The sequence below is a fragment of the Sapajus apella genome, unplaced genomic scaffold (genome assembly GCF_009761245.1).
Source record: "Sapajus apella isolate SASKATOON/1434 unplaced genomic scaffold, GSC_monkey_1.0 scaffold64, whole genome shotgun sequence".
NCBI lineage: Eukaryota > Metazoa > Chordata > Mammalia > Primates > Cebidae > Sapajus > Sapajus apella.
The window spans coordinates 2,031,270-2,058,285 of NW_022437004.1; the positions used below are offsets into that span (position 1 = coordinate 2,031,270).

General features: G+C 36.0%; 1 protein-coding gene across 5 annotated transcripts in view; it reads left to right on the plus strand.

Annotated features, from left to right (window-relative positions):
• Positions 1-27,016, plus strand: part of PKN2 (protein kinase N2) — a 155,971-nt gene that overhangs the window by 81,745 nt on the left and 47,210 nt on the right. For all 5 annotated transcript variants that reach the window (XM_032247792.1, XM_032247796.1, XM_032247795.1 and 2 more), the window contains exons 3-6: positions 2,571-2,725; positions 13,005-13,122; positions 13,739-13,884; positions 13,981-14,194. In XM_032247792.1, the coding sequence (XP_032103683.1) occupies positions 2,571-2,725; positions 13,005-13,122; positions 13,739-13,884; positions 13,981-14,194 (633 nt within the window). The remainder of the gene's footprint in view (positions 1-2,570; positions 2,726-13,004; positions 13,123-13,738; positions 13,885-13,980; positions 14,195-27,016) is intronic.

Below are 27,016 nucleotides of genomic sequence, written 5' to 3' on the forward strand. Positions count from 1 at the left end.
TAACAAATTATAATTGCATGTGTTTGAATGAGTGAATTTTTAAAAAGGGAATATAGAATTTAATATGAAATACGTTTATTAAAATGGTTAGTCACACCATCTTATATTGCAGGAGAGAGGGAAACCTTGAAACGCAAAGGTAAAGTAACTTGTAGTTTAGGCCATTTTCTGGTGATAACCAGGTTACTTTTCCCTGAACCAGGGTAGTACCCTAGTCTTCTAGCTTTTTTAGAAGTAGCAGGACTTAGTGTAGATAAAAAGTCAAAATACTAAACTTAAATATGAAGAATTTTAGTTTCATGGTAGAATTATTAGAAGTGTTTTAACAATAATGGATTATCCAGAATAATAGATGGTCCTTTTTAAAGTTTTATTCATTTATTTTTGCAAAATGAAATTTATTTACTTGGAAAATTATAATTTTCAGAATCTGTAGGTATTGATTTATAAATGATTTGTGCATTAATAGTTTCCATTTTTATTCTAGGACAAATTTATTTCTATGAAATTCATCTTTAAATGGCACATGTTTTGAATTTTTAAGGACTTTACTAACACAGAGATTTTGCAGATATTCCCATTGCTAAAATCATAGAAATTTATAAGTATAAGCAAATATTATGCGTTTTTGTTTAACTTTTAAGTTTAGGGGTACACGTGAAGATTTGTTATATAAGTAAACTTGTGTAATGGGGGTTCATTGTACTGATTATTTTGTCACCCATGTATTAAGCCTAGTACTCAGTAGTTGTTTTTCATGTTCCTTTCCTTCCTCCCACCCTCCATATTCCAGCAGGCCCAGTGTCTGTTGTTCTCCTCTATATGTCTATGTGTTCTCATCATTTAGCTCCCACTTATAAGAAAGAACATGTGGTATTTAGTTTTGTGTTCCTGCATTAGTTTGCTAAGGATAATGGCCTCTAGCTCCATCCATGTTCCTGCAGAGGACATGATCTGTCTCTCTCTCTTTTTTTTTTAACGGCTGCATAGTATTCCGTGGTGTATATATACCACATTTTCTTTATCCAGTCTGTCAGTGCTGGACATTTAGGTTGATTCCATGTCTTTGTTGTTGGACTAGTACTGCAGTGAACATACACATGCATGTGTCTTTATGACAGAATGATTTATATTCCTTTGGATATATACCCAGAAATGGGATTGCTGGGTATAATGGTATTTCTGTCTTTTGGTCTTTGAGGAATCTCCACACTGTCTTCCACAATGGTTGAACTAACTTACACTTCCACCAGCAGTGTATCAGCATTGCTTTTTCTTTGCATCCTCGCTAGCATCTGTTTTTTTTTTTCTTTTTGTTTTTGTTTTTTTTTGACTTTTTGATAATAGCCATTCTGACTTGTGTGAGACAGTATTTCATTGTGATTTTGATTTGCATTTCTCAAATGATCAGTGATTTTGAGCTTTTTTTCATGTGCATGTTGGCCACATGTATGTCTTTTCAAAAGCATCTGTTCATGTCCTATGCCCACTTTTCAGTGGGGTTATTTTTTTCTTGTTAATTTAAGTTCATCATGGATGCTGATATTAGACCTTCGTCAGATGTGTATTTTGTGCAAATATTTTTTATCCCATTCTGTAGATTGTCTGTTTACTCTGTTGATAGTTTCTTTTGCTGTACAGAAGCTCTTTCATTTAATTAGATTCCATTTGTCAGTTTTTGCTTTTGTTGCAGTTGTTTCAGAGAATATAATGAATACCTCTATGCATATAAATTAGAAAATCTAGAAGAAATGGATGAATTCCTAGACACATACACCTTCCAAGACTCAACCAGGAAGAAATAGAATCCCTGAACAGACAAAAAGCAAACTCCAAAATTGAATCAGTAATAAGTAGCCTACCAACCAAAAAAGCCCAGGACCAGATGAATTCACAGCCAAATTCTACCAGTAGTGCAAAGGCTGGTACCATTTCTATGGAAACTATCCCAAAACATTGAGAAAGGACTCCTCTCTAACTTATTCTGTGAAGTTTTATTTTTGTTTTTTTAAATAGAATCAACACAGTATCCTTTATGAGACGCTATGGACTTGAATTTTTGTACCTCCGTAACTTCCTTCTGCCTTTCATCAATTTGATATCAATGGATCAATATTTTTGAAGCTTTGCTAGCATAGTATTTCAAGTATCGTTAGTTCTCTTTAAAAAGAGTTACTAATTGAATTTGTATCATGTTTGAATACGCTTTATTCTCTAGCTAATCAGGTTATAGTAGAAAATTTAGTTTAATTGTTGAATAGACTAGTCAAGTTGATTTTAAAATAATCGTGTTGGAGAAACCACAGACAGTCATCTAATTGAGTTTCAGACTTAATATAATCACTTTTATGTTTTAAGTGGAATCTACCCTGGGAATTAGTCTTATAACTCAAATACTTTATTTTTTTTGGATGAATTAGTTGAATTCATGTATTATCTATAAGCATAAGGAGATTCCATTTAAGCTCATCTCAGAGTTTGAAAAATGCCGTTTATTTAAAAAACATTAACTTCCAATTTTAAGCAGCAATTCATTCTAATAAGTAATTTTAACAACATTTTATGTACAGATTGCCCAAGGACTCCAGATACTCCAAATAGTGACCCTCGTTGTTCTACTAGCAACAATAGATTGAAGGCTCTACAAAAACAATTGGATATAGAACTTAAAGTAAAACAAGGTGCAGAAAATATGATACAGATGTATTCAAATGGATCTTCAAAGGTAAGTGTAGTAAATAAATGTAACTATATAGTCAGTCACTATTTGCAGATTCAGTAGTTATAAATTTATCTATTCATTAAAATTTATTTGTAACTCCAACATCAGTACTGGTGGCATGGCACTTTTGCAGTCATTTGTGTACATGTGGAGCAGGGGAAATTTGAGTTATCTGACATGCTTGTTTCCTGCTGAGGTGGAATACGGTGATTTTGCTTTCTTAAGCTATTGTGCACTAAAAAATACCCCTTTTGAGATCTATTTAGTTTTGTGTTTTTCACATTTTTGTGCTTTTAACTGGCAATTTCATTGTTTAAACACTACATTAAGACTTCTGAGATCATTTTGATCTCAGAATTTAAAAGTAAGAACAAAAAAGTTTAGAAACTTTTTTTTTAAGTAACATTTTAAAAATTGCTTATTCCTACCAAAACCCACTTAACAAAAAATTTGACCTTATGGGTAAAGGATACACACAAGCTTTCCTTTCCATATCTGCAACTTTTCTATAAAGCTAAAATTATTTCAAAAGAAATTATTTAAAAGGATTTAGTCCATAATGAATTTTCTACATACAGGTTTTTGGGAGAGGGCAAATGAAAAGATGGGACAGTTTGTCATCATCAATAAATAATTGCTTGGCCTAGACTTGGGCATTCTTGTGGATCTGGTATGGGCATATAACTCCTAACTGAAAATCAGTGTTAGGGGGAGCAATTCTTAGTAATAGGAACATGTCCTTGTTATTAGGTATAATGTAGAAAAAAAAATGTTGTGAACCACTGAATCAGATTATCCTCAAGGTTCTCTTTAGCCTAAGGTTTCTATAGTTTTAATAATTTCCAAAAATTCTGGAAAGGTATAAAATTATAAAATATACCTTTTAACTTTCAACTCTTGTATTTTAAAGATGTTTATGTTTGCAAATCAATTTTTTAATATTTTAATAGATGTTTTTAAAATAATTTCATAATAAAAGTTCTTACGTATTTCTTTTCTTTGTTTAGAAACAATTTGAAATTAGAGGGAAATTTTTTTTCTTAGTCAGGCATCATAGCTACTCACTACAAATGAAATTTGAGGCTGGGCCTGGTGGCTCATACCTGTATACATAGGACTCTGGGAGGCTGAGGCAGAAGGATTCCTTGAGGCCAGGAGTTTGAAACCGGCATTGTCAATATAACAAACCCTGTCTAAAAACTTATTTAAAGAAAAAAGAAATTAGGGAAGATACTGAAAAGAGAGAAATGTATACTTTTTCTAAATAAGATGTTTTAAGGCCAATTATGAAAATTAGATGTAAAAGAATTTTTTGTTACTTTTAGAGAAATGTATTTGTTTTTATTTACTTATGTGATATTTGATAGGATATTATTTCACTAACTGTACATTCCTTATCAGATGATAGTTATTTTTTGTGCTGTTATTTAGTTTTTGGGATTTTTTTATTTTTATAAAATGTTATTTTGACCATTTTTAAAAAAATAAATACTTTATTCTGGACCTTCGAATTTAGCACATTATGCTGAGCATTTTTAAATTAAATTAACCCAGCTACTGCCCTTTGGAGTAAAGTTTTTAAATTTGGGGTTGATGGATTAATTTGAGGGGTTTATGAACCCTTTGAACTTATGGGAAAAGTGATTATTATGTATGTTTATAGTTGTGTGAATGAAAGGGATGTAGGTTACACTTCATTCTCAAAGTGTTCTTTAATCCACAAAAGATTACAAACCACTGCTCTAAGTTGAACAGAGTTACAGACATACCAAAAGTAAAACAAATAGATTACCTAAAACAACCACAGGTCCAAAATGAACAAGGCTGTGAGCATCCTGTTAAAACAAGTATGTCAATTTTCCATAGCTTTTTATTTTTAATTAGGAGATTTATTAATTTGAGGAGGACTCAAATGAAGGTCTAAAGCCTATTTGCAACTACTATAGTCTTCTGAGATAGACCTGACAGTTATTTCTTTCTGGAGTCCACCTTAACTGTTTTCATTTTTCATCTTTAAACTTTTCAGAGGGTCAAAGTATATCGTTTTAGATTAGGGAAAATTATAAATTGAAATTATGTGGAATATTAATACATTCATTAAAGATTTAAGTAAAAGTTTGACAGCCATTATGCCAGATTCTGGGGTATAAGTGTAATAAAGATGTTGCCTTATTACATAGTAGATACTAAATAGATAATACCCTGCTTTTAAGAGATTCACTATCTTAAAAGGAGATATATCACATGTAAATAGTTACAGTGTGTAATAGTAATTTGTTTGGCTGACTAGTGATTTCATTGACTAACAATGAAGAAGAATCATTTGACTGCCAGAATAAATCTTTTAAGTTTTAGTATGATATTTGAAAGATGATCTGTCATTTAATAAGAAATTACTTTTCAGGGATGGCAGTATGGTTGAATGCAGTATATACATAGTAAGGAGCTGTGGAATAGCCTGGCTTGTTCTAGGGAATGAAAGTGATTTGCTGTGGCTATAGCACAAGTTCTTAGCATATTTTTTACCTAACATATCTGAGGGTAGGTAGAATGTACTTCTAATAGTAAGAGTTGTCAACTCTAGCAGTCATTTTCAATTAAAAGCCGTAGGGAAACAAATTTGAATCTCCAGAAAGACATATTTTGTTAGGGAAAAGTCCTCCAGGTGGTTCCAATAGTACTTCTTTGCCTTCCCTACCAGTGGAGTTTTAAGTAGGTCAGGCATGGTGAGAGATATAACATAACTTGAAGACAAACCAGGTTGTATGGTAGTTTGCACAGAAATAAGCAGTTGTGATTATCTTACAAGATAGGTGGAGCTGCCAAAAGACTTTTAGCAGGGAAAATACACAATCAGATTTCAAGTTTAGAAAGTTCACATCCATCCTGCTCAGCCTTAAAGAATTAATTAAAGAAGGCCATGTATGCAAGCAGCAAGTTTAATAGGTTTTCGTAGTAGTTCAGGCTAAATAGTTTCCTTTCTCTTGTAAAAGCAGTGAAAACAGTGAAGATAAAGTCATACTTTTGGTATCTTGGATATGAGGAAGGAGGCAGAGTCAAAGATTATTCTTAGATCGGTTATGTGGACAGTCTGACGAATTATGGTGCCCTTCACAATGATAGAGAATTCATGAGGGGGAGCAGATTTAAGGACAGGGATGGTTAATTCAGGTTGGCCTTAAAAATTGTTAACAGAACTCTGGTTATTGGATTCTACATGATGAAAGTATTACCCTCCTGCATGTTATAATTGGAACTGTCCTTTTAAAATTTGTCAGATAATTTCACCCTCCTGCTTCAAAACCCTCCAGTGGTTTTCCCTCATATTTACAACGAAATCCAAAGTTCTTACCCTGACTGAAAACCCATAGCTTCTGATCTCATCTTCTAAAACACCTTCCTCTCTCATTGCACTCAAGCTACACTGGCTTCTTTTCTATCCCTTAAACATAGCAAGCACACTCTTACCTCAGGGCTTTTGCACTTGCTATATATCCTTGCCTGGGTATCTATTCTTCCAAGCACTTTTGTGGCTTTCTCATTCATTATGTCATCTAGTTGGATACTACCACCTCAGCAAGCTCTTCACTGCCATTCTAAGATAAATAGCAACCTCTGGCTCTTATCCCTTTATTGTATTACCAGTACCTTAAATTACAATTTATGTGATCAATTTTTTTGGCATCAGTTTTCAGCATTAGAATATAAATTTCATGCAGTCAGAGACATTATCTTGGTTATCACCATATCTTCAGTACTCAAAACACACTACATTGAAATATTTTGCTGCAAATACTCAGTAAGTATTTGTTAAAACAATGGACTCTGCTTTGCTGCCCATTCATGGCCATTTATCTTCTTTTGGCCCATAATTTACACATTGTTCCTTTTCTTATTTCATATCTGTGTATACTATAATTATTTTCATATTATCCCTTTTATGATTAACATGTTTTTATTGTCAGTACAAAGATCTGAGGCATGGGATGCAGTTATGTTACCCTGTTACATAAATAGTATAGCTTGCTATTTCCTTATTTGGTAGTGTGGCTTTAAGCAGCATCGTTTTTTTTTCCCCCCTTTGGAATGATCTCTGAGGATTTGATAAGACATATTAAAGACATACCTTTTGGTTTTTTTGTTGTTGTTTTGGTTTTTTGTGAGATGGAGTCTTGCTCTGTCGCCCAGGTTCCTCAAGTGCAGTGGCACAATCTCTGCTCACTGCATCCTCTGCCACCTAAGTTCAAGTGACTCCCCTGCCTCAGCCTGCCTCCCGTGTAGCTGGGATTACAGGTGCATGCCACTATGCCTGACTACTTTTTTTTGTATTGCTGGTAGAGACAGGTTTTGCCATGTTGGTCAAGCTGGTCTCGAACTCCTGACCTCAAGTGATACGCCTGCCTGGGCCTCCCAAAGTGCTGGGATTACAGGCGTGAGCCACTGTGCCTGCCCATGTCTCCTGTTTATAGAATCACTTGAACCCAGGAGGCAGAGGTGAGCCGAGATTGCACCAGTGCACTCCAGCTTGGGTGACAGAGTGAGACTCCATCTCAAAAAAAAAAAAAAAAAAAAAAGACATGTCTCCTGTTTATATATGCAGGCGATAAACCGAGGTATTTATCAAAATTTGGGGTTCTTTCTAGCATCTTGCATGAGCTTTAAGGGTTCCCCAAGCTTCTACCTATAGATATACCAAATTGTCCATCCAGGTCTCCCCAGCCCCCAATTCTCCAGTCTTGTTTGTTTAACCTTTGAGATCTAATTGATAATAGAAAAAAGTTGCACATATTTAGTTATACATTTCAATTAGTTTGGATATTTGTATACATATGTATGGACATGGGATACCATCATAACAATCAAGTTACTTCCAAAAGTGCCCCTGTGTTCTTTAGTGGGAGTTTGTTTTTATTTTTTTTCCTTGTTGTTTAAAGAGCACTTAACATGAGAAATTCTCCAGCCTTGACATATGCCGAACTTATTTATTATAATAACCCAGGAAACCTTTCTGGATTCCCTCAACAAAAATTGATTCCACTTTTTCTTTTTCTTTTTCTTTTTTTTTTTTTTTTTTTTTTTTGAGACAGGGTCTCACTCTGTCGCCCTGGCTGGAGTGCAGTGATGCAATCTTGGCTCACTGGAGCTTCCACCTCCCAGTTTCAAATGATTCTCATGCCTCAGCTTCCTGAGTAGCTGGGAATACAAGTGGGCGCCGCCATACCTGGCTAATTTTTTATATTTTTGGTAGAGACAGGGTTTCACCATGTTAACCAAGCTGGTCTTGAACTCCTGACCTCAAGTGATCTGCCCACCTTGGCCTCCCAAAGTGCTGGGATTACAGGCATGAGCCACTGCCTGGCCTGATTCCACATTTCTTAGAAATTTTCTTTGGCTGCTTTTAACTTCCTAGCGCATGTTATAATCATTTATATATCTTATAGCATATTATAAGCTTCATAGGGTAGCATTCTAATTAATATTTGTATTTTCACCGAGTCTGGCATGTAATTTATGGCTTACTTCCCATATGTTACTTTATCATAAATATATGATGAAAAAAGAACGACTGGTTTATTTATTACCTAGGTGGCACTGATAAGAACAATGATTGGCTTATTTGAAAGTTGTCTGTTTGATGTAATGGGTTATAATGTCCCACTATCGCTTGCGAAACAAAATGTTATTTTTTTTGTAAAATAAAAAACATATAATTTGAAAACAGTATAAATTTTTAGTTATTTTTATAATTATAAAATGTTTATTCCAAATACAATTACTAGTATTGTTGAGTGCTAGTTACCAATAGTTCATTACTTTAGCCTATTAGGTTGAGCCATATAAAAATTGCCGTTTTTTAGTTCAAAATCAGTCAGACACTGGCATTTTCATGTAGTTCAACCTAACATATGTAAAAACCTTCTCAAAGTTTTTATCAACATAAAGGTCAGTATTTCTCCAATATGTTGACTAGTCCATATACTCCAGACCTACCTTATCTCTTGCCTTGTACATATTATGTGCTCAATAAAAATTCCATTGAATGCCTGAAAACATAAAACTGTTATATAATAACTGTATATTGCCTGTGATAACATCCAAAGTCTGTTTTTAAAATTTAATCATACTTTGACATCTGTGCAGATCTTCCAGAAATTTCTGTGGGAAAATTCAGTTAGTTTTAAAATAAAACACTTACAAGTGCTGTTTCTTGCATGTTGAACTGAAATAGTGAAGAAAGGAGTATTTCCAAAGACGTAAAATAATGGAACTACTGTCATTTTGCATGACAATGAAATAATAAAAGAAGTAGCTTAATTGAAGAGTAATACGATATGGTTTACTTAATATTTATACTTTTACATTAGAACTTCATTGAAATAAGACACTCATTATTTTTATTGTCCTAAAAGAGAGCATTTTAATGTCAATTATGTGCTAGGCAATATAATTTTAGTTTAATGCTTACAAAAGTTTTATATTTAAGATAGTGGTACCCCCATTTACATAGTTTATGCAAGAAATTAAGGCTTTCAGAAAATAGATAATTTGTCCAAGTTTATATATAATAAGATTTGGGCTTAAGTTTGTCTGATTGCAAAATACATTTATCCCATTAAATTATGAGCTTTGGAATACTTTTACTCTAGTCTAATTGCAAAGAAATACAGTCATGTATTGCATTACAACAGGGATACATTCTGAAAACTGCATCACTGGGCGATTTCATCATTGTACAGATAACATAAGAGTGTACTTACACAAACCTAGATAGTGCTAGGCTATATAGCATGTGGTAATAGCATGTAACTATACTGAATACTGTAGGCAATTGTAACACAATAGTAAGTACTTGCATATCTAAATATGTCTAAACATAGGTATATGTAGTCCATTGTTGACCTAAATGTCATTATGCAGCAGTCTGGCCAGAAGTTATTTTCTAAATGACTGACTTTGGGAATATGAAAGAAATAGAAGGACAAATTATAAATTTCATAAATTCGCAGTTATTTTTTCCTCGATGGTATATTACTGAGTTTGGTATTCAACAGAGTATATTTCAGCACACTTTTATTCCCCTTATCTCCAACCTCTATCTGCTTCTTTATTCAGGGTCATATAGTGTGCATTTGATTTATTGAAGTAATACTGCCATTATCAAGCCTGTCTCTTGGGTTCTAAGAGACGTTAGTCTCTAGGTTGATTGCGTGCTATTTTATTTCCAAAATAATAGTGATTAAAACCGATGCTTAAATAATATGCAAAGATTGTCCTTTCTTATGAATAAGTGCTTTCTAACGTGATGCTTAATCAATTTTTGTGTGTATGTGTGTGTGGTTACCAGTCTTTCACAACTAATGCAACTCTAAAAACAGGAGGTGCCATTTTTACTTTTGATAGTTCTTTTTATATTTTCTTAGTTTTCTATAGCTACTGTAACAAATTATCACAAATTTAGTGGCATAAAACAACAAATTTATTATCTTATAATTTTGTCGTTATTTTGTCTGAAGTGGATCTTACTAAGCTTAAATCAAGGTGTTGGTAGGACTGCATTCCCATTTGGAGGATGTAGGACAGAATATTTCCTTGTTTTTTCCAGCTGCTGGAGGCTACTCACACTTCTTGGCTCCTGATTCTCTTCCTTTGTCTTCTAAGCCAGCAATAGCAGGTCTAGCTTTTCTTACATCACATCACTCTGACCTCTTCTTCCTCCCTTTTCTACATTTAAGGACCCTTGTGATTACAATGGGGCCTGTCTGGATAATCAAGGATAATCTCTGTATTTTAAGGTCAAGTGATCTACAACGTTAATTCCATATGCTACCTTAAATCTCCTTTGCCATGTAAGGTAACATTAATAAGGTTCTGAGGCTTAGGACATTGACATCTTTAAGTAGGTCATTATTTGGCATACAATTCCTTCTGTCACCCACATTCAATGTTACTGGAACTAAACAAAGGTATGGCATTGCGTTGGTTCATTTGTGTTCCTGTAAAGGAGTATCTGAGGCTGAATAATTTATAAAGAAAAGAGGCTTATTTTGGCTCACAGTTCTGCAGACAGTACAGGAAGCATGGCGCTGGCATGTGCTTCTGTTGAGGGTCTCAGGAAGCTTACATTCATGATGGTAGATGAAGGGCAGCCAGCGTGTCACCTGGTCAGAGAGAACAAGCGAGAGAGAGAGGAGGAAGTGCCAGGCTCTTTTAAACAACCAGCTCAACAACCATCGTGAACTCATAGAATGAGAACTTACTCATACCGTGAGGGTAGCACCAAGCAATTCATGAGAGATCTGTCCTTGTGACCCAAATACCTCCCACTAGGCCTTGCTCCAGACACTGGGGAATACATTTCAAAATGAGATTTGGACGGACAGATGTCCAAACCACATCAGACATTAATATTAGTTCACTTAATTCAGAGCTTTTTTTTTTGAAATCTTAAGAGATGACAAAAGTCTGTATACTATAACTTTCTCCCCTGCTTTATTAAGAAGGGTCTCATTTTTTGACATTAAAGTGTTTCTAGGGACCTTTCTCATTGTCACCAGTGTTGACATATGCTGTTTTCGACCTCTCTTAGCATAATTAATTGGAACACAAATACTATCTGTGATTAGGTTTTTAGGTTTAATCATGGAGGCATTCATTTCATACTGTGTTTCTGAATCTGAGAGTTATTGATCATAGTAAAGGAAAATTCTTTTTATTTTATGTAAAGCAAAGATGAGAAAATTACAAATGTGAATTTGGATTTTGATTTTTTAAAAAATAGTAATAAGGCCCAGCACAGTGGCACCTGCCTGTAATCCCAGCACTTTAGGAGGCCAAGGCAAGTGGATCAACTGAGGTCAGGAGTTCAAGACCAACCTGGCCAACATGGTGAAACTCCATCTCTACAAAAATATAAAAATTAGCCGGGCATGATGGCAGCTGCCTATAATCCCAGCCACTTGGGAGGCTGAGGCAGACTCGAATGAACCCAGGAGGCAAAGGTTCATTGAGCAGAGACCGCACCACTGCGTTCCAGTCTGGGTGACAGAACGAGACTCTCTCAAAAAAAAAAAAAAAAAAAATAGTAATAAGATTCAAACCTACAGTATCTGTTAGCAGATAAATGGATAAAGATATTGTGTGTGTGGGGTGTGTGTGTGTGTGTGTGTGTGTGTGTGTGTGTGTGTGTGTGTGCGCGCGCGCGCTGATGTGCGTGTGTGCACACGCTTACATATATATGTGTATATATACAATGAAATATTGTTCAGCTTTAAAAAAGGGATACTGGCCAGGCGCAGTGGCTCACACCTGTAATCCCAGCACTTTGGGAGACTGAGGCAGGTGGATCTCAAGGTCAGGAGATCGAGACCATCCTGGCCAATATGGTGAAACCCCGTCTCTATTAAAATATATAAAAAATTAGCTGGGTGTGGTGGTGCGCGCCTGTAGTCCCAGCTACTTGGGAGGCTGAGGCAGGGGAATTGCTGGAACCCAGGAGGCGGAGATTGCAGTGAGTCAAGATCACACCACTGCACTCCAGCCTGGCGACAGAACGAGACTCCATCTCAAAAATGAAGCGGGGGGATGGGTACTACCACATTGACAATATGGGTGAACCCAGAGGACATTATACAAAGTGAAATAAGCCAGACACAGGAAGAAAAATGCTGTATGATCTCACTTATCTGTGAAATCCAAAAAAAAAAATAGAAACAGAGAGTAAAATACGGTTACCAGCAATAGGGAGGAAGAAGAAATGGGGAGAAGTAGGTCAAAAGGTACATATTTAGAGTTAGGTAGGATGAATAAGTACAGAGATCTAATATATAGCATGGACTGTAGTTAATATTATGTACTGAAAATATGCTAAGAGAATAGATTTTAAGTACACATAAAACCATACACATAAAAACGAGTAACTGTAGAGGGTGATGATGGATTGGTAAATTTGTTTGACTGTAATAATCATTTCACTATGTGTATGTATACCAAAACATCACGTACACCACAAATATATACAATAAAAAATAAATTTAAAAAAAACGCAGCCGTAATATTTACTTTTCTCCCATACTGTCTTAACTAATGGAGTTGTTTTTCCACAAACTTTACCCCGAAAGTTTTATGGCTCTTTTTTTGTAAATCTATAGCATTATAATGCTAACAGAGTTCTTTTAACACTGTTTTTCACTTGCTGATATATCACATGATCTGTTTAGAAGATATGAAAATGTTTCATTTTTCCCTTTATTTGCTTTATTTTTCAAACTTATTTTTTAAATAGGATCGGAAACTTCATGGTACAGCTCAGCAACTGCTCCAGGACAGCAAGACAAAAATAGAAGTCATACGAATGCAGATTCTTCAGGCAGTCCAGACTAATGAATTGGCTTTTGATAATGGTGATGGAATAAATTGTCCTTCTCCTTCTTATGAGCATATGGTGCTAAATAATCTTATGTAGGAACAGGGCAGTGGTTCACAGTTAAGGGGGAGGAAGCATTATTATTACTATTTTTTTTTTTCATCTTGAGTTTTACACACTTAAGTTGGATAGATGCTTTAGATATTTGGCCCTTTTGTTTCAAGAAGATATTGATCTAGAAAGTATCTCTTCATTTAAATTGATTATCAAATACTTCTAATCTTTATTTTTTTAAAAATTCTGTTTTCTGTTTAAGATTATGGCTTTGTTTTCTTTTGTTTTGTTCAATTCCAGAAGAAATCATTACAGCTAGTTGCTAAGAGTAGGAGTAGAAACTTTCAGTCTCCCCATGTTACAATATTTGGATATCTTTCAGTTCTAAAATCTTTTTTTCAGATTTGTAATTTAGATGTGTAATGACAAAAATGAAAGGCTCTGAATTTTAACATATATCAGCTATTATTTCAGTGTTTATTGATGTAAGGACTAACTTACTGTAATTTTGTAATAATTCATTTCTTTTCACAATTTTAATCACTACAAATTAGAAAGTCAAATAAATGGTGCAATTAAATTTTTTTTTTCCCTTCTAGCAAAACCTGTGATAAGTCCTCTTGAACTTCGGATGGAAGAATTAAGGCATCATTTTAGGATAGAGTTTGCAGTAGCAGAAGGTGCAAAGAATGTAATGAAATTACTTGGCTCAGGAAAAGTAACAGACAGAAAAGCACTTTCAGAAGTAATTTTAAATAAAAATTTTTATTTGGTTTAATAAATGCATTATTCAAAGTATATGATTATTTAAGTGACAACAATTGTCTTTTCCCTGTGCAAGGCTCAAGCAAGATTTAATGAATCAAGTCAGAAGTTGGACCTTTTAAAGTATTCATTAGAGCAAAGATTAAATGAACTCCCCAAGAATCATCCCAAAAGCAGTGTTATTATTGAAGAACTTTCACTTGTTGCATCACCAACACTAAGTCCACGTCAAAGTATGATATCTACACAAAATCAATATAGTACACTATCCAAACCAGCAGCATTAACAGGTATGTACTGTATATCCTTTCTTTTTTGTGTGTATTTTTGTCTATATCTGGTTCTGGTTTAGTAATTGAAAGAAAAACCTTTGCATAGATTTTTTTAAATTATGATAAGATATACATAGAATAAAATTTATTGTTTTAACCATTTTCATTTTACTAAATTTGGAGGCATTTAGTGTATTCATAATGTTGTGTGACCATCACCACTACCTAGTTTCAAAGCATTTTCATCACCCCAAAAGGAAACCCATAACTGTTAAGCAGTCACTCACCAACCCCCCATCCTCCCAGCTGCTAGCAGCTACTAATTGTCCCTCTACAGATATGTTTACTCTAGATATTTCATATGATAGAAATTATATAATTTGTGATCTTTTTTGCCTGGCTTCTTTTACTCAGTGTTTTCAGTTAGTAAAAGCATATTGTTTTCAAGCTTCATTCATGTTATAGTGTGTATCAGTGCTTCAGTCACTTTGAATGTCTGAATAGTATTCCACTTGTGGGAATATTCCAAAATTCAAAAACCTTTTGTGCACCTAACCTGATGCTCAAAGGAAATTTTCATTTTGAAGTATTTTGGATTTGGGATTTCAGATTTCCAGATTAGGGATGCTTAACTGGTATGTATAACATAAACATTCCAAAATCTGAGCTACTTCTGGGCCCAGGCATTTCAGATAAGGAATACTCAACCTTTACCATATTTGGTTGATGTATTTGTCAAGCATATGGATTCTTTCTACCTTTTGACTATTGTAAGTAGTGCTCTATGAACATTTATGTGCAGGTTTTTGCTTGAACATCTGTTTTCAGTTTGGCAGTATATTCTTAGGGGTGTAATTGCTAGGTCATATGGCAGTTATTGTCTAAGATTTTGAGGAACTGTCAAACAATTCTTCACAGCATTTATGCCATTTTATACTTCCAACAGTAGTGTATAAAGTGGGTTTCAGTATCTTCAGATCCTCACCAATACTTACTATTTTTCTTTCTTTCATTCTTTTTTGATCGTGCTCTATTGGTTCCATTATTGGAAGTATGGTAGTATGTCTAACTGTTTCTGTAGAACTGTCTATATTTTTCCCTTCATTTATGTAAATTTTTGTTTCATATATTTGTGGGCTCTGTTGCTAGGTTCATGTATGTTTACAATTTTTACATCTTCTAGATGAATTGACTCCTTTATCTCTACCTTAACTCCTTTATAATGTCCTTCTTTGTCTCCTATAACAATTTTTTTTTTTTTGAGACAGAGTCTTGTTCTGTCGCCAGGCGTCAGGCTGGACTGGAGTACAGTGGCGCAATCTCGGCTTACTGCAATCTCCGCCTCCTGGGTTCAAGCAATTCTTCTGCGTCAGCCTCCCGAGTAGCTGGGAGTACAGGCACACGCCACCACATCCAACTAATTTTTGTATTTTTTAGTAGAGACAGGGTTTCCCCATGTTGGCCAGGATAGTCTCGGTCTCCTGACCTCGTGATCTGCCTGCCTCAGCCTCCCAAAGTGCTGGGATTACAGGCATGAGCCACCACACCTGGCCTCCTATAGCAATTTTTAATTTAAAGTCTATTTTGTCTGATCTTAAACCAGCTACCCCCACTTTGTTTTGGTTTTGCCTTTGGGTTCAAATGAGTCTCTTAGATGTATCCTGTTTTAGAAGATCCATTCCGTCAGTCTCTACTTTTTTTTTCTTTCTTTCTTTTTTTGAGACAGAGTCTCACTCTGTCATTGTAGCTTCCCACTCTGAGGTTGAAGCAATTCTTGTGCCTCAGCCTCCTGAGTAGCTGGAATTACAGGCATGTGCCACTGCACCTGGCCAATTTTTGTATTTTTAGTAGAGACAGGATTTCACCGTGATCACCACACTGGTCCCAAACTCCTGGCCTCAAGTAATCTGCCTGCCTTGGCCTCCCAAAGAGCTGGGATTACAGGTGCGAGTCCTCATATCTGGCCAGTCTCTGCTTTTTAATTTAATAGTTTAAGACAGCTATCCAGGTTAGGTTGCATGCACCTATATTCCCAGCTACTCGGAGGCAGAGACAGGACAATTGCATGAGCCCAGGAGTTTGAGGCTATAGTGAGCTGTGACTGAACCACTGCATTTCAGCCTGGGTGACAGAGCAAGACTCCATCTCTAAGAAAGAAAGAGAAACATTTAAGGTAATTACTGATATGATGTAATAATCCTGATGGTAATGACTGAGAGGTAGGTTAAACCTAATAGCTTTATAGCAGAGTCCCCCACAAAACTGCCCTCACTTTGTAAGCAAGCAGCAAACGGACTTTCCAAGGCCACATGTACTTCTGACCAACTGTCTACAGATTCCAGGATTTCTACTAGCATCTCAGCTCAGTAATTTGCTGGAACAGATTATAGAACCCAGGAAAGCTCTATTCTTAGGATTACATTTTTATTATAAAGGATACAAATTAGGACCTTCATGGCTCACTGCAGGAAAAAGAAAATAAACATAAAGGACAAGATCTGAGAGGATCTCAAACATCACCCTCCTAACAAATGAATGTCTGTCACCAACCAGGAAGTTCACTTGAGCTTTGGGTGTGCAAAGTTTTCACTGGGGCTTTGTTACATAGGTGTGATTCAGGTGAATAATTGGCCACATGATTGAATTCAGTCTCCAGCCTTCTGCCCCTCCCTAGGTCAGGAGGCCAGGCTGATATATGGCTCAAAGCCTAAACCCCCTAAAGATATGATCAATCCTTCTGGCATGGCCAGCTCCCATCCTGAAACTGTCTAGAGGCCCACCATGAGTCACCTTATCAGGTGTGGTCTGAGGTATCCACTATGAATAACAAAGGCACTCCTATCAGTAGGGGAAATTCCAGAGGTTTAGACTAGAGTCTGCCTTCCAGAAACCAGGGACAAAAAACCAGCCAAATTATTATATAACAAAAGAGCTTGCTTCTGTCATTTAGCTGTTTTTTCTTTTCTTTTTTACGAGTGTTTATCTTTTTTTTCTCTGAGTTCTAGTACTACCTTCTTTAGGCTTTGATTGAAATTTCTATTCTATTTTATTTATTTTTGAGACAGGATCTCTCTGTTGCCCAGGCTGGAGTACAGTGGTGTGATGATAGCTCCCTGTAACCTCAAACATCTAGGCTCAAGCAACTCTCCTGCCTCAGCCTCCTGGGTAGCTAGGAGTACAGGCACGTGCCACCATGCCTAGCTAATTTTTAGTTTTTTGCAAGCAGCAGGGTCTCACTGTGCTGCTCAGGCTAGTCTCCAACTCCTGGCCTCAAGTGATCTTCCCACCTTGGACTCTCAAAGTGTTGGGATTATACGGGTGAGCCACTATGCCCAGCCTCTGCTCTACTTTTTTTATTCCCGTGTCGCTCCCTGAGATTACGGGGGTGAGCCACTATGCCCATCTTCTACTCTACCTTTTTTTATTCCCTCGTAGCTCCCTTTTTTGAGATAGATATGTATATACATTCTTCCACCTCAGCCTCCCTAGTAGCTGGGACTACAGGTGCATACCACCATGCTCAGCTTATTTTATTTTGTTTTATTTTATTTATTTTTTTGTAGAGATGGGGCTTTTCTGTGTTGCCCAGGCTGGTCTTAGACTCCTAGGCTCAAGCGATCTGCCCACATTGGCCTCCCAAAGTGCTAGGATTACCGGCATGAGCTGCTATGCCTGGTCCTTCACTAAATCTTGAACTCTTCTCAACCACTGATCTTACTGCCTCCATAGTTTTGCCTTTTCCAGAATGGTCATATAGTTGGAATCTTACACTATGTAACCTTTTCACATTGGTTTCTTTCACTTAGTAATATGTATTTAAGTCTCCTTTATGTCTTTCCATGGTTTGATAGCTCATTTTTGGTTTTGTGCTGAATAATACTCTATTGTGTGGATATACCATAATTTATTTATTCATTCATCTACAAGGACTTCTTGGTTGCTTCCAGGTTTTGGCAGTTATGTGTAAAGCTGTTACAAACACCCATCTGCAGGTTTCTTATTGTCTTAGTGATTACCCCAGTGATTATAACTAATTTCCTGAATTCATAATAATCTTATCTTCAGTAGCCTACAAAACTCTTTCACTGTTCCCCTGTTACATTGTCACAAATTGTCTTTATGTACCATATGCTCATTAACATAAATTAACATAGGTTATAAATATTGTTTTATGCATTAGTCTTCTAAATCATAAAGGAAACTAAAAGAATAATTACTTGAAATACAGAAATACTGGCTTCTATATTTACTTATGTAGTTAATTTTACATGCATTTTCTTCCTTTCTTTTTCTGTCTTTCCCTCCCCTCCCTGGCCCCTGCCTTCACCTCCCCGCCTCCTTCATTTCAATCTAAAAGGCTTCCTTTAGCATTTCTTTTGAGCAGGTCTCCTAGTGTCCATTCCCTCAGCTTTTGTTATCTGGAAGTCTCTTTTACTTATTTTCTTTCTTTTTTGAATGATAGTTTTGCTTTATATATAGAATTCTTGGCTGGCAATTTGGGTTTTTTCCAACACTTAAAAAATTCTCCAGCCAGGAGCAGTGGCTCACACCTGTAATCCCAGCATTTTGGGAGGTTGAGGTGGGGGGATCACTTGAGGTCAGGAGTTTGAGACCAGCCTGGCCAACATGGTGAAATTCTGTCTCTACTAAGAATACAAAAATTATCTGGGCATGATGGTGCGTGCCTGTAATCCCAGCTGCTTAGGAAGCTGAGGCAGGAGAATTGTTTGAACCCTGGAGGTGGAGGATGCAGTGAGCCGAGATGGCACCACTGCACTCTAGCCTGGTTGACAGAGTGAGACTGGGGTCTCAGAAAAACAGAAACGGCTCCTGCTCCCTCCAGGCCTTTATGCTTTGGGATGAGAAATCAACTGTTAATGTTACTGAGGATTCCTTGTAAGTGATGAGTTATTTTTGTCTTGTTGCTTTCAAGATTTTCTTTGTCTTTTCACAGTTTAATTTTAATGTGTTGTGTAGTGGATCTTTTTGAATTTATTCTACTTAGATTCTTTGAGCTTGATATGTAGGTTCATGTCTTTCATCAAATTTGGTAAGTTTTCAATCAAATGTTCTTTCTTCTCCTTCTGAGACTTTGATTTTTGTCCACATTGGTGTGCCTTAGGGTATTTCTCTTAGACTCTGATTTTCTTCATTACTTTTTCTTTCTGCTCTTAAGACTGGACAAGTTCAATTGATCTACCTTCAAGTTGGCACACAGTTTTTCTTCTACCTGCTCAAATCTGGTATCGAACCTCTCTAGTAAATTTTTTCATTTTTGTTACTGTACTTTTCAATTCCAGAATTTCTTTTTGGTACTTTTTTTATAATTTTTTTTCTCTGTATTGATGTTCTATATTTGTTGAGACATCACTTTTCTTGTTTCCCCTAGATATTTGTCCATAGTTTCTTTTAGAACTTTGAACATCTTAATCTAGTAAGTCCAATGTCTTGACTTCCCCAGGAATAGTTTCTGTTAATTGTTAAAATGTGCACACTGAATAAAGAGACTCCCCAAACAGGCTTCGTGTGAGCAACATGGCCGTTTATTCACTTGGGCGCAGGCAGGCTGAGGCTGTAAAGGGTGTCAGCAAAGGGCGGTTGGGATAGGAGTTGGTTTTATAGCTTTGGGGTCGGGGGTGGAAAGTTGCAGTTTAGGGTGGCTTTTTGCAAGCTGGGAGGGGGTCGTAGCATATGGAGTCATGAGGTTGACCAAGGTCGGTTACAAAGTCCAATGGATTTATCAATTAGAGTGGGAATAAGGAACAATAGAGAAGGTCTCAAAGTTAAGTAGGTGCCTCAGGGGTTAATCATTTCTTCTTTTTATGGCCTTCCAGTTACTTTAGATTTTCCAGGAACTCATCTGGAGTGTGCAGGTCACAGAGTTTAATGTGGCATCCATGGCACCGTCAGTCAGTCTAGAATACCTTACGTTAATTTCTTTTTTCTATGAACTGACCATATCCTGTTACTGTGCTTGCTTCATAATTCAAGTACTTCCTTTCCCTAGTATACTTATAAATCAGATTCTTTTCTTTCTAAAGATTTTTTTCTGCTATATGTTGTTGCTTAGTAACTTTTATAATCTATTTTGAAGAGACTGTATTCTTTCTCACGTGTTGTCCCTGAGGTATCTATTTCATTAATATATTGTAAATCAAAAATAAAATTCTAAGCCACCCAAACAAATGAATGGACCCCTCCTCTCAGCCAATGGCATTCTGAAGTAAAACTGAAACACTAGTTCAGGTCATGATGGGAATGGGTGATTGGGCATGCCTCATTATGCCTTCCTCCCTTTGGAATTCAGGCATAGCTGAGCAGTACTAACATCAAAACAGAGACCTTAAGACTGACAGAACAGACTCTTAAAGTAGATGAGAAACATTTATAATCTCTTCTCTCTGAAGCCTGCTATCTGGAGGTTTCATCTACAAAATGACAACCTCCCTTGTCTTACAGCACTCTTACAATACTCCCTTCTGTTGATTCCAGGCCTTTAAATAAACCCTTTCTACCAGTTACCAATCAGAAAATCTTTGAATCTACCTATGACCTGAAAATCCCCACTTTGAGTTGTCCCTCCTTTTTGGACCCAACTAATGTACATTTTACATGTATTGACAAATGTCCTATGTCTCCCTAAAATGTATAAAACCAAGCTGTAACCCAGCCGCCTTGGGCACATGTCAGGACCTCCTGAGGCTGTGTCAAACATGTCCTTAACCTTGGCAAAATAAACTTCTAAATTGAGACCTGTCTCAGATACTTTTTTGTTTTACTATATAGTGGTCATCTGGTGTTTCAGCAGACGTTTCCTTTAACTCCTGAAGGAGAAAAGATTGCCTAGTCTTTGCAGTAGGACCGTGTGATTGAGCACTCACCCAGACACTTAACTCTGCATTTGCTTTGTGCAGAGCTTGAGAGTCAGCCATAGGTGAGAGCTTAGGGTGTTCTCAGATCTCTTCCAAGGATGCCTCTTGCTTGCACCTAGACTTCTAGTTTTCCAATAATATGTAGAAATATTGCAAAATTTTTTATTCTCCAAAGCATTTCCTGTGCTAGCTTTACCTCCCAGGTTTCTTTGGCTTTTCTATTGTTTGCCCCAACTGATCCTCTTTTGCCTTCGGTTGTACAGACTGGTTCATTTGCCTTCCATTGTTTTTGACAGATGTCCTCCACTTAGCTGTTTCTCTGCCTTCAAAGATTCTCTAGTTAGGTGAAATAATGGCAAGCTGTTGGTGTTAGTATTTTAGGGAGCCCTCAGACAGGTCAAAGCAGGCAACCACAGTTATTTGAGAAAAAGATCTTCTCTGCTCCTTCCTTACAGCAGGCCTGTAGGCTGCCATCTTCAATACTGCCCCTATGCTGTTGGGAGTTAGGGGAGGGATGAGGCAAAGGTAAGTGAAAACTCCACAGAGCTCTCAGAAGTGTCCCTTGTTGTTTTGATTTTGATTAAACATTGGCTTATTTGTAGTAAACCTTTGAATGTTTTCCAGAGTTCTGATAAACTCAATTCTGAAAGTTTTTGTCAGTTTCTTTTTCTGTTTCTGTGAAGAGACTGTCTTTGGACTTTTTTTTTTTTTTTAAAGAATTCTTTACATAAATCTTTTTAAAAAACAATTTCACAAGGCCAAATTTTGACAAAACAAATAAGAAACAAAAGGAATATACTTTATTTTGCAGTTACGTCCATCTTAAGTACTAGATGTTATGTCATCTGATCTATACCACAGTAGGACTTCCTTACTCCATCATTTTCTCTGACATCACCTACAAAGTCTTCTTTTTTATGGGCCATGTGAATATGACATATGTTTGTTACACAGACTTTCCAGAATCCTTTCATTTTCTTATGAATATTAATGCCAACAAAAGTTTTTACCTTACAAATTTTGAGGTTATGAAAGTATTCTTCAGTATTGTATTGCATACTATCACATTCTGGTTGTTGTGAGTATCATTAAACTGTTTTATTCCATGGCAAGCTTATACATCAAAATTTGAAGGACAAATTTACAGTTAAACTTTGCTGCTACCACTGATTAGCATAGTCCAGACTTGCAGTTTATAAATTGACTGCTTAAATCTGAGGCAACCTCGGATACCAGAGTGAATTCACAGGGCCACAACAGGATACGTTTAAGTTTTTGAGGGAAACAGCATTAACTGCATTTCCTGTAGTCGCCATTCAAAACTACTAGCTCAAGGTAGTTGCAGTTTCAGCGTTAGGTGGAGCTACATTCCTTTCAGTGATGTCATGTATTTAAGAAGCTGGGTTTTCCTCGGTTGCTGTGATTTTGTTTTTTTAAAGTGCTTTGTGAAATCAATGTGGAATAGGAAGTCAGCGTGGTAGTTTCCAAACGGATTCCAAAGCTTTAGAAGTTACACAGTGTCCAAAAGGCACATACATCCCATTAGGAAGTAATCTTACTTGTTTAAGAATGAAATAAAAATACTTTTTCTTTTAGTTATATGTATTTTTTCCCCAAATAGCTATTAATTTGTTAGGATATCAATCAAGTCCTATGTGTTTAATAAACAGAACTATTAGATATATCTTTTAGCCTAGGAGCACAGTTAAAAAATAGTTTAAAACAGTAGGACACCATGTACTGAGAAAGGGAATCTCTGACGTAATTCTTTCATGCTATGATACCTATTTATCTTTCCAGTCATATCTGTGTAACTCCTACTACGAATCTTCTGTCACAAACTGATTGGTGTATAGTGCTTCCCCTACCCTGCTTTAATATCTTGTCCTTAATACTCATCTTCTTCTTATATGTATTTTTAAATCAAAACTAGAATATAGACCCTGTAAAGAACAAAGACCTTGTCATCTACCTACATATAATCCTAGCCCCCAGCACAGGTTATTTGATATATTCAACAAGTACTTGCTAAATAGTATCTGACAATTAGGCAGGGACTATACCTCAGGCAAGGACTGTACTTAATTGTTTCAGTTTCACCACCTTTTGGCTCCATGCTGAACACATTGTTGATATTCAAGCATTTCTGAATGATCCGTTGATTAAAATATAGTTGCAAAATATTTGGAAATTAACAATATTTCTAGAAAAGTAATAAAGTTACATTTTAGAAACTCAGCTGACAATGACTAGAATTTTTTTACTTTTCTATTCTAGTCTCCTGTTTCCTCTTTTTGGTTCTTCCCCTGTTCCTCATTCCATTAGTGAACTTAAAGTTATATAAGTCACGGACCTAAAAAGAAGTATCTTACAATTCTTTATTGTTATTACTATTATTATTATTATTATTTGAGACAGACTCTGACTCTGTTGCCCAGGCTGGAGTGCAGTGACGCAATCTCGGCTCACTGCAACCTCTGCCTCCCAGATTCAAGTGATTCTCCTGCCTTAGCCTCCTGAGTTGCTGGGATTACAGGTGCATGCCACCACACCTGGCTAATTTTTTTTTTTTTTTTTTTTTTTTTTTTTAGTAGAGATGGGATTTCACCATGTTGGTCAGGCTGGTCTCGAACTCCTGACCTCGTGATCTGCCCACCTTGGCCTCCCAGAGTGCTGGGATTACAAGTGTGAGCCACTGCACCTGGTCTAGAAGTATTTTAACTCTTAAGACATTTTTTTTTAATTCTTTAGGCTCCTACTGGACCATAAACTAAATTTTAAGTAACCAGGGAGAGAATTACTGTTGACATTAATAGAAGACTAGACATGATGAAAGATGAACATGGATGATTAATAACATCATTTGCTATTCTGAATTTTTCACTGCATGCTGCTATTTGTGGTTCATCTCATACTCTGGTTTCTTTTGTGGCTGTATGATTATACTACTGAAATTTGCAGATTTGTTGCTACTTTGAATGAGGTATAATTTATTTTTTTTTTAAATTTTTTTTTTGCCTCACATTTTGAGAAATTTACTAATTTTTGTAAGAGGAGATTTCTTCAGAATTAAAGTTGCCTAATCATACCATGATGAAATACTGAATTAGTGAAATAGGTATAAAATAGTTTTCCACATAGTTGAAAGAAATTTCTAAAGCATTTACTTGTTCTAATGTAATTTGTAGTTAATACTTAGAAATACTAACATTTACTTCTTGGATTTGCTTGTTGAAAAGTTCATATTGTGGATTATGAAGATAAAGAATGTAGTTTTAAGCTATTTTTAATGTGTTTATATACAGTTGTGTCACCTCATACAGAAACTTGTAGATGTATAATAAAGATCTTAATTCCCTTTAGATTTTTTTCCTAAATGAAAGCAGATGTTGAACATTGTCATGTTCTGATATATTTAAATTACTAAAATATTTAACAAGCTATCATAGTTTGAAGTAGTAGCCAGATATTTTCAGTTTCCCCAGGATGCATTTTGTAGCTAGCATTTACAGTGGAAATTAGCTAAATTTGCCAATTTAACAACAACAAAACAAATAAGAAACGCAACAATTTTATTTTTATTTTTTGATACAGTGTCTTGCTCTGTCATCGGGCTAGAGTACAGTGGCACCATCTTGGCTCACTGCAGCCTCCGCCTCCCGGGTTCAAGTGATTCTCCTGCTTCAGCCTCCCAAGTAGCTGGGGTTATAAGTGCTCACCACTGTGCCCAGCTAATTTTTGTATTTTAGTAGAGATGGGTTTCACCGTCTTGGCCAGGCTGGTCTCCAACTCCTGACCTTGTGATCCACCTGCCTCAGTCTCCCAAAGTGCTGGGATTACAGGCGTGAGACACCGTGCCCAGCCACAACAAATTTTTTGAACTCAAATTAAAATGATATTATACTTAATATGTTATTACCGTAATGTAAGATAAGATTTCCACAGTCTAACAAAACATGATTGGCACTCCACCTCCCAACGTTAATAGCCTTATTGAGGCATGGTTTACATACTATAGAATTCACTCATTTTAAGTATACAAAGTATGATTTTTTTAGTAAATGTTTATGCTTATTTCACCATCAGTATCCAGTTTTTAGGGCAGTTTTATAGAGGAATAATTGGCATACAAAACCTATACATAGACAAAGTGTATGGTCTGGCTTTCATTGTTTTGCATGAGAGATCTCCTGCCATCTTAATTTTTGTTCCTCTATATGTAATATGTTTTTTTATGGCTACTTTTCGTGTTTTTTGTTCATGACTCATTGTGAGAAATTGGATTATGGTGTGCTTTATTATGATTTGCTTCTGTTTCTTTTGTTTGGTGTTCATTGAACTTCTTGGATACTTCTTGGGTTTATAGTTTACATCAAATGGGGAGAATTCGTAGCCGTTTTTTTTTTCTAATATATTTTGTGTCTCCAATTCTTTCTGCTCTCAATGAGAAATTTCAATCACCCATATATGGTCACTTGAAGTTAAGTTCACAGTTAACATATGCACTGTTCTTTTTTTATTCCCAAGTCTTTCCTTTGTGACTTCTGTTTTTGATCATTTCTTTGTTATGCCTTCAAGATCACTAAGCTTTCTTTTGCAGTATTTATTCTGCCTCTAGTCCCATCCAGTGTATTTTTTTTAAATCTCAGATATTGTCATTTTTTAATCACTAGAAATTTGGTTTAGGTCTTTTTTATTTCTGCCATTTTTCTGTGCCGCATTTTCAGTAGATGGACTGTTTTGGTGTCCTTGCCTGCTAACCTAATATTTGTGTCAGTAAGCCACTAAGCTTGTAATAATTTGTAATGCAACAATAGAAAAAAAATACACCTGGTAATCTATGAGTGGATGGCAGACATTGTGAATTTTACCTTGTTGGATGCTGAATATTTTTATATTTCTATAAATATTCTTGAGCTTTGTTCTAGGACATAGTTACTTGGAAACAATATGTTCCTTTTGGGTACTGCTTTTAAGATTTTTTATGTGAAACAAGCATCATTTACTTTAGGGGTAATTATTCTCTATGACTGGGGCAAGACTTCTGGATATTTTCTTTTTTATTTTTATTTTTATTTTTAATAAAGATGGAGTTTCACCCTGATGGCCAGGCTGGTCTTGAACTCCTGACCTCAGGTGATCCACCCACCTCAGCATCCCAAAGTGCTAGGATTACAAGCGTGAGCCACCGCACCCGGCGGATATTTTCTTCAATGCCTCATGAATTGAGATTTTCAAGCCTGGTTGGTGAGAACAAACACTATTCCTATCTATATGCACTCAGTATTGTTCTTTCTAACTTTTTCAGGTGGTTCTTTCCTCTGCCTCAGATATTTTCTTCGTAGACAGGTGCTGACTAGTACTTTGATGAATACATGAACACCCTCTGACCATCTCAGGAGTTCTTCTATGAACAGCTCTCTGCTTTATTCTGCCTTGTGAACTCTAGCTGCTTTGGTTTCCTTGTACTCTCATTTCTGTCTCCTCAACTTGGTTCCATCTGAGTTTCCCCCTCCCTGTGTGTGTCCTAGAAACTCTTAAGACAGTAAGCTGGAATTTGCTGGAACTGAAATGATCTCTTTTGTTTCCCATCTCTCAGAGATCGATGTTCTTCATTGTCTTTAACCTTTTTTTTTTTTTTTTTTCATGTATTTTGTCTTTTTTTGGGGTGGGGGGCAGTAGTTTGAATTGGGAAGCTTTGTTTGTTACTACTTGGATAGAAATACATAACTCCTTCAGTATTATTAAAAACAATTTAAAATTTTAAATAAAATCTAAGTAGTTGTTTAATGGGACAACTTTTACCAGAAATACCTCTCCTAAAATGTTATTCAGTGTACAGTATCTAAAATGTTAATACTAAAGCATTATTTAAATTCTAGTATACTATGTGTAGCCCAAATAATGACAAAGCCATATATCCAGATGACCTAACTCATAGTTCTCCATTTTCATTTTGAACGCCTTT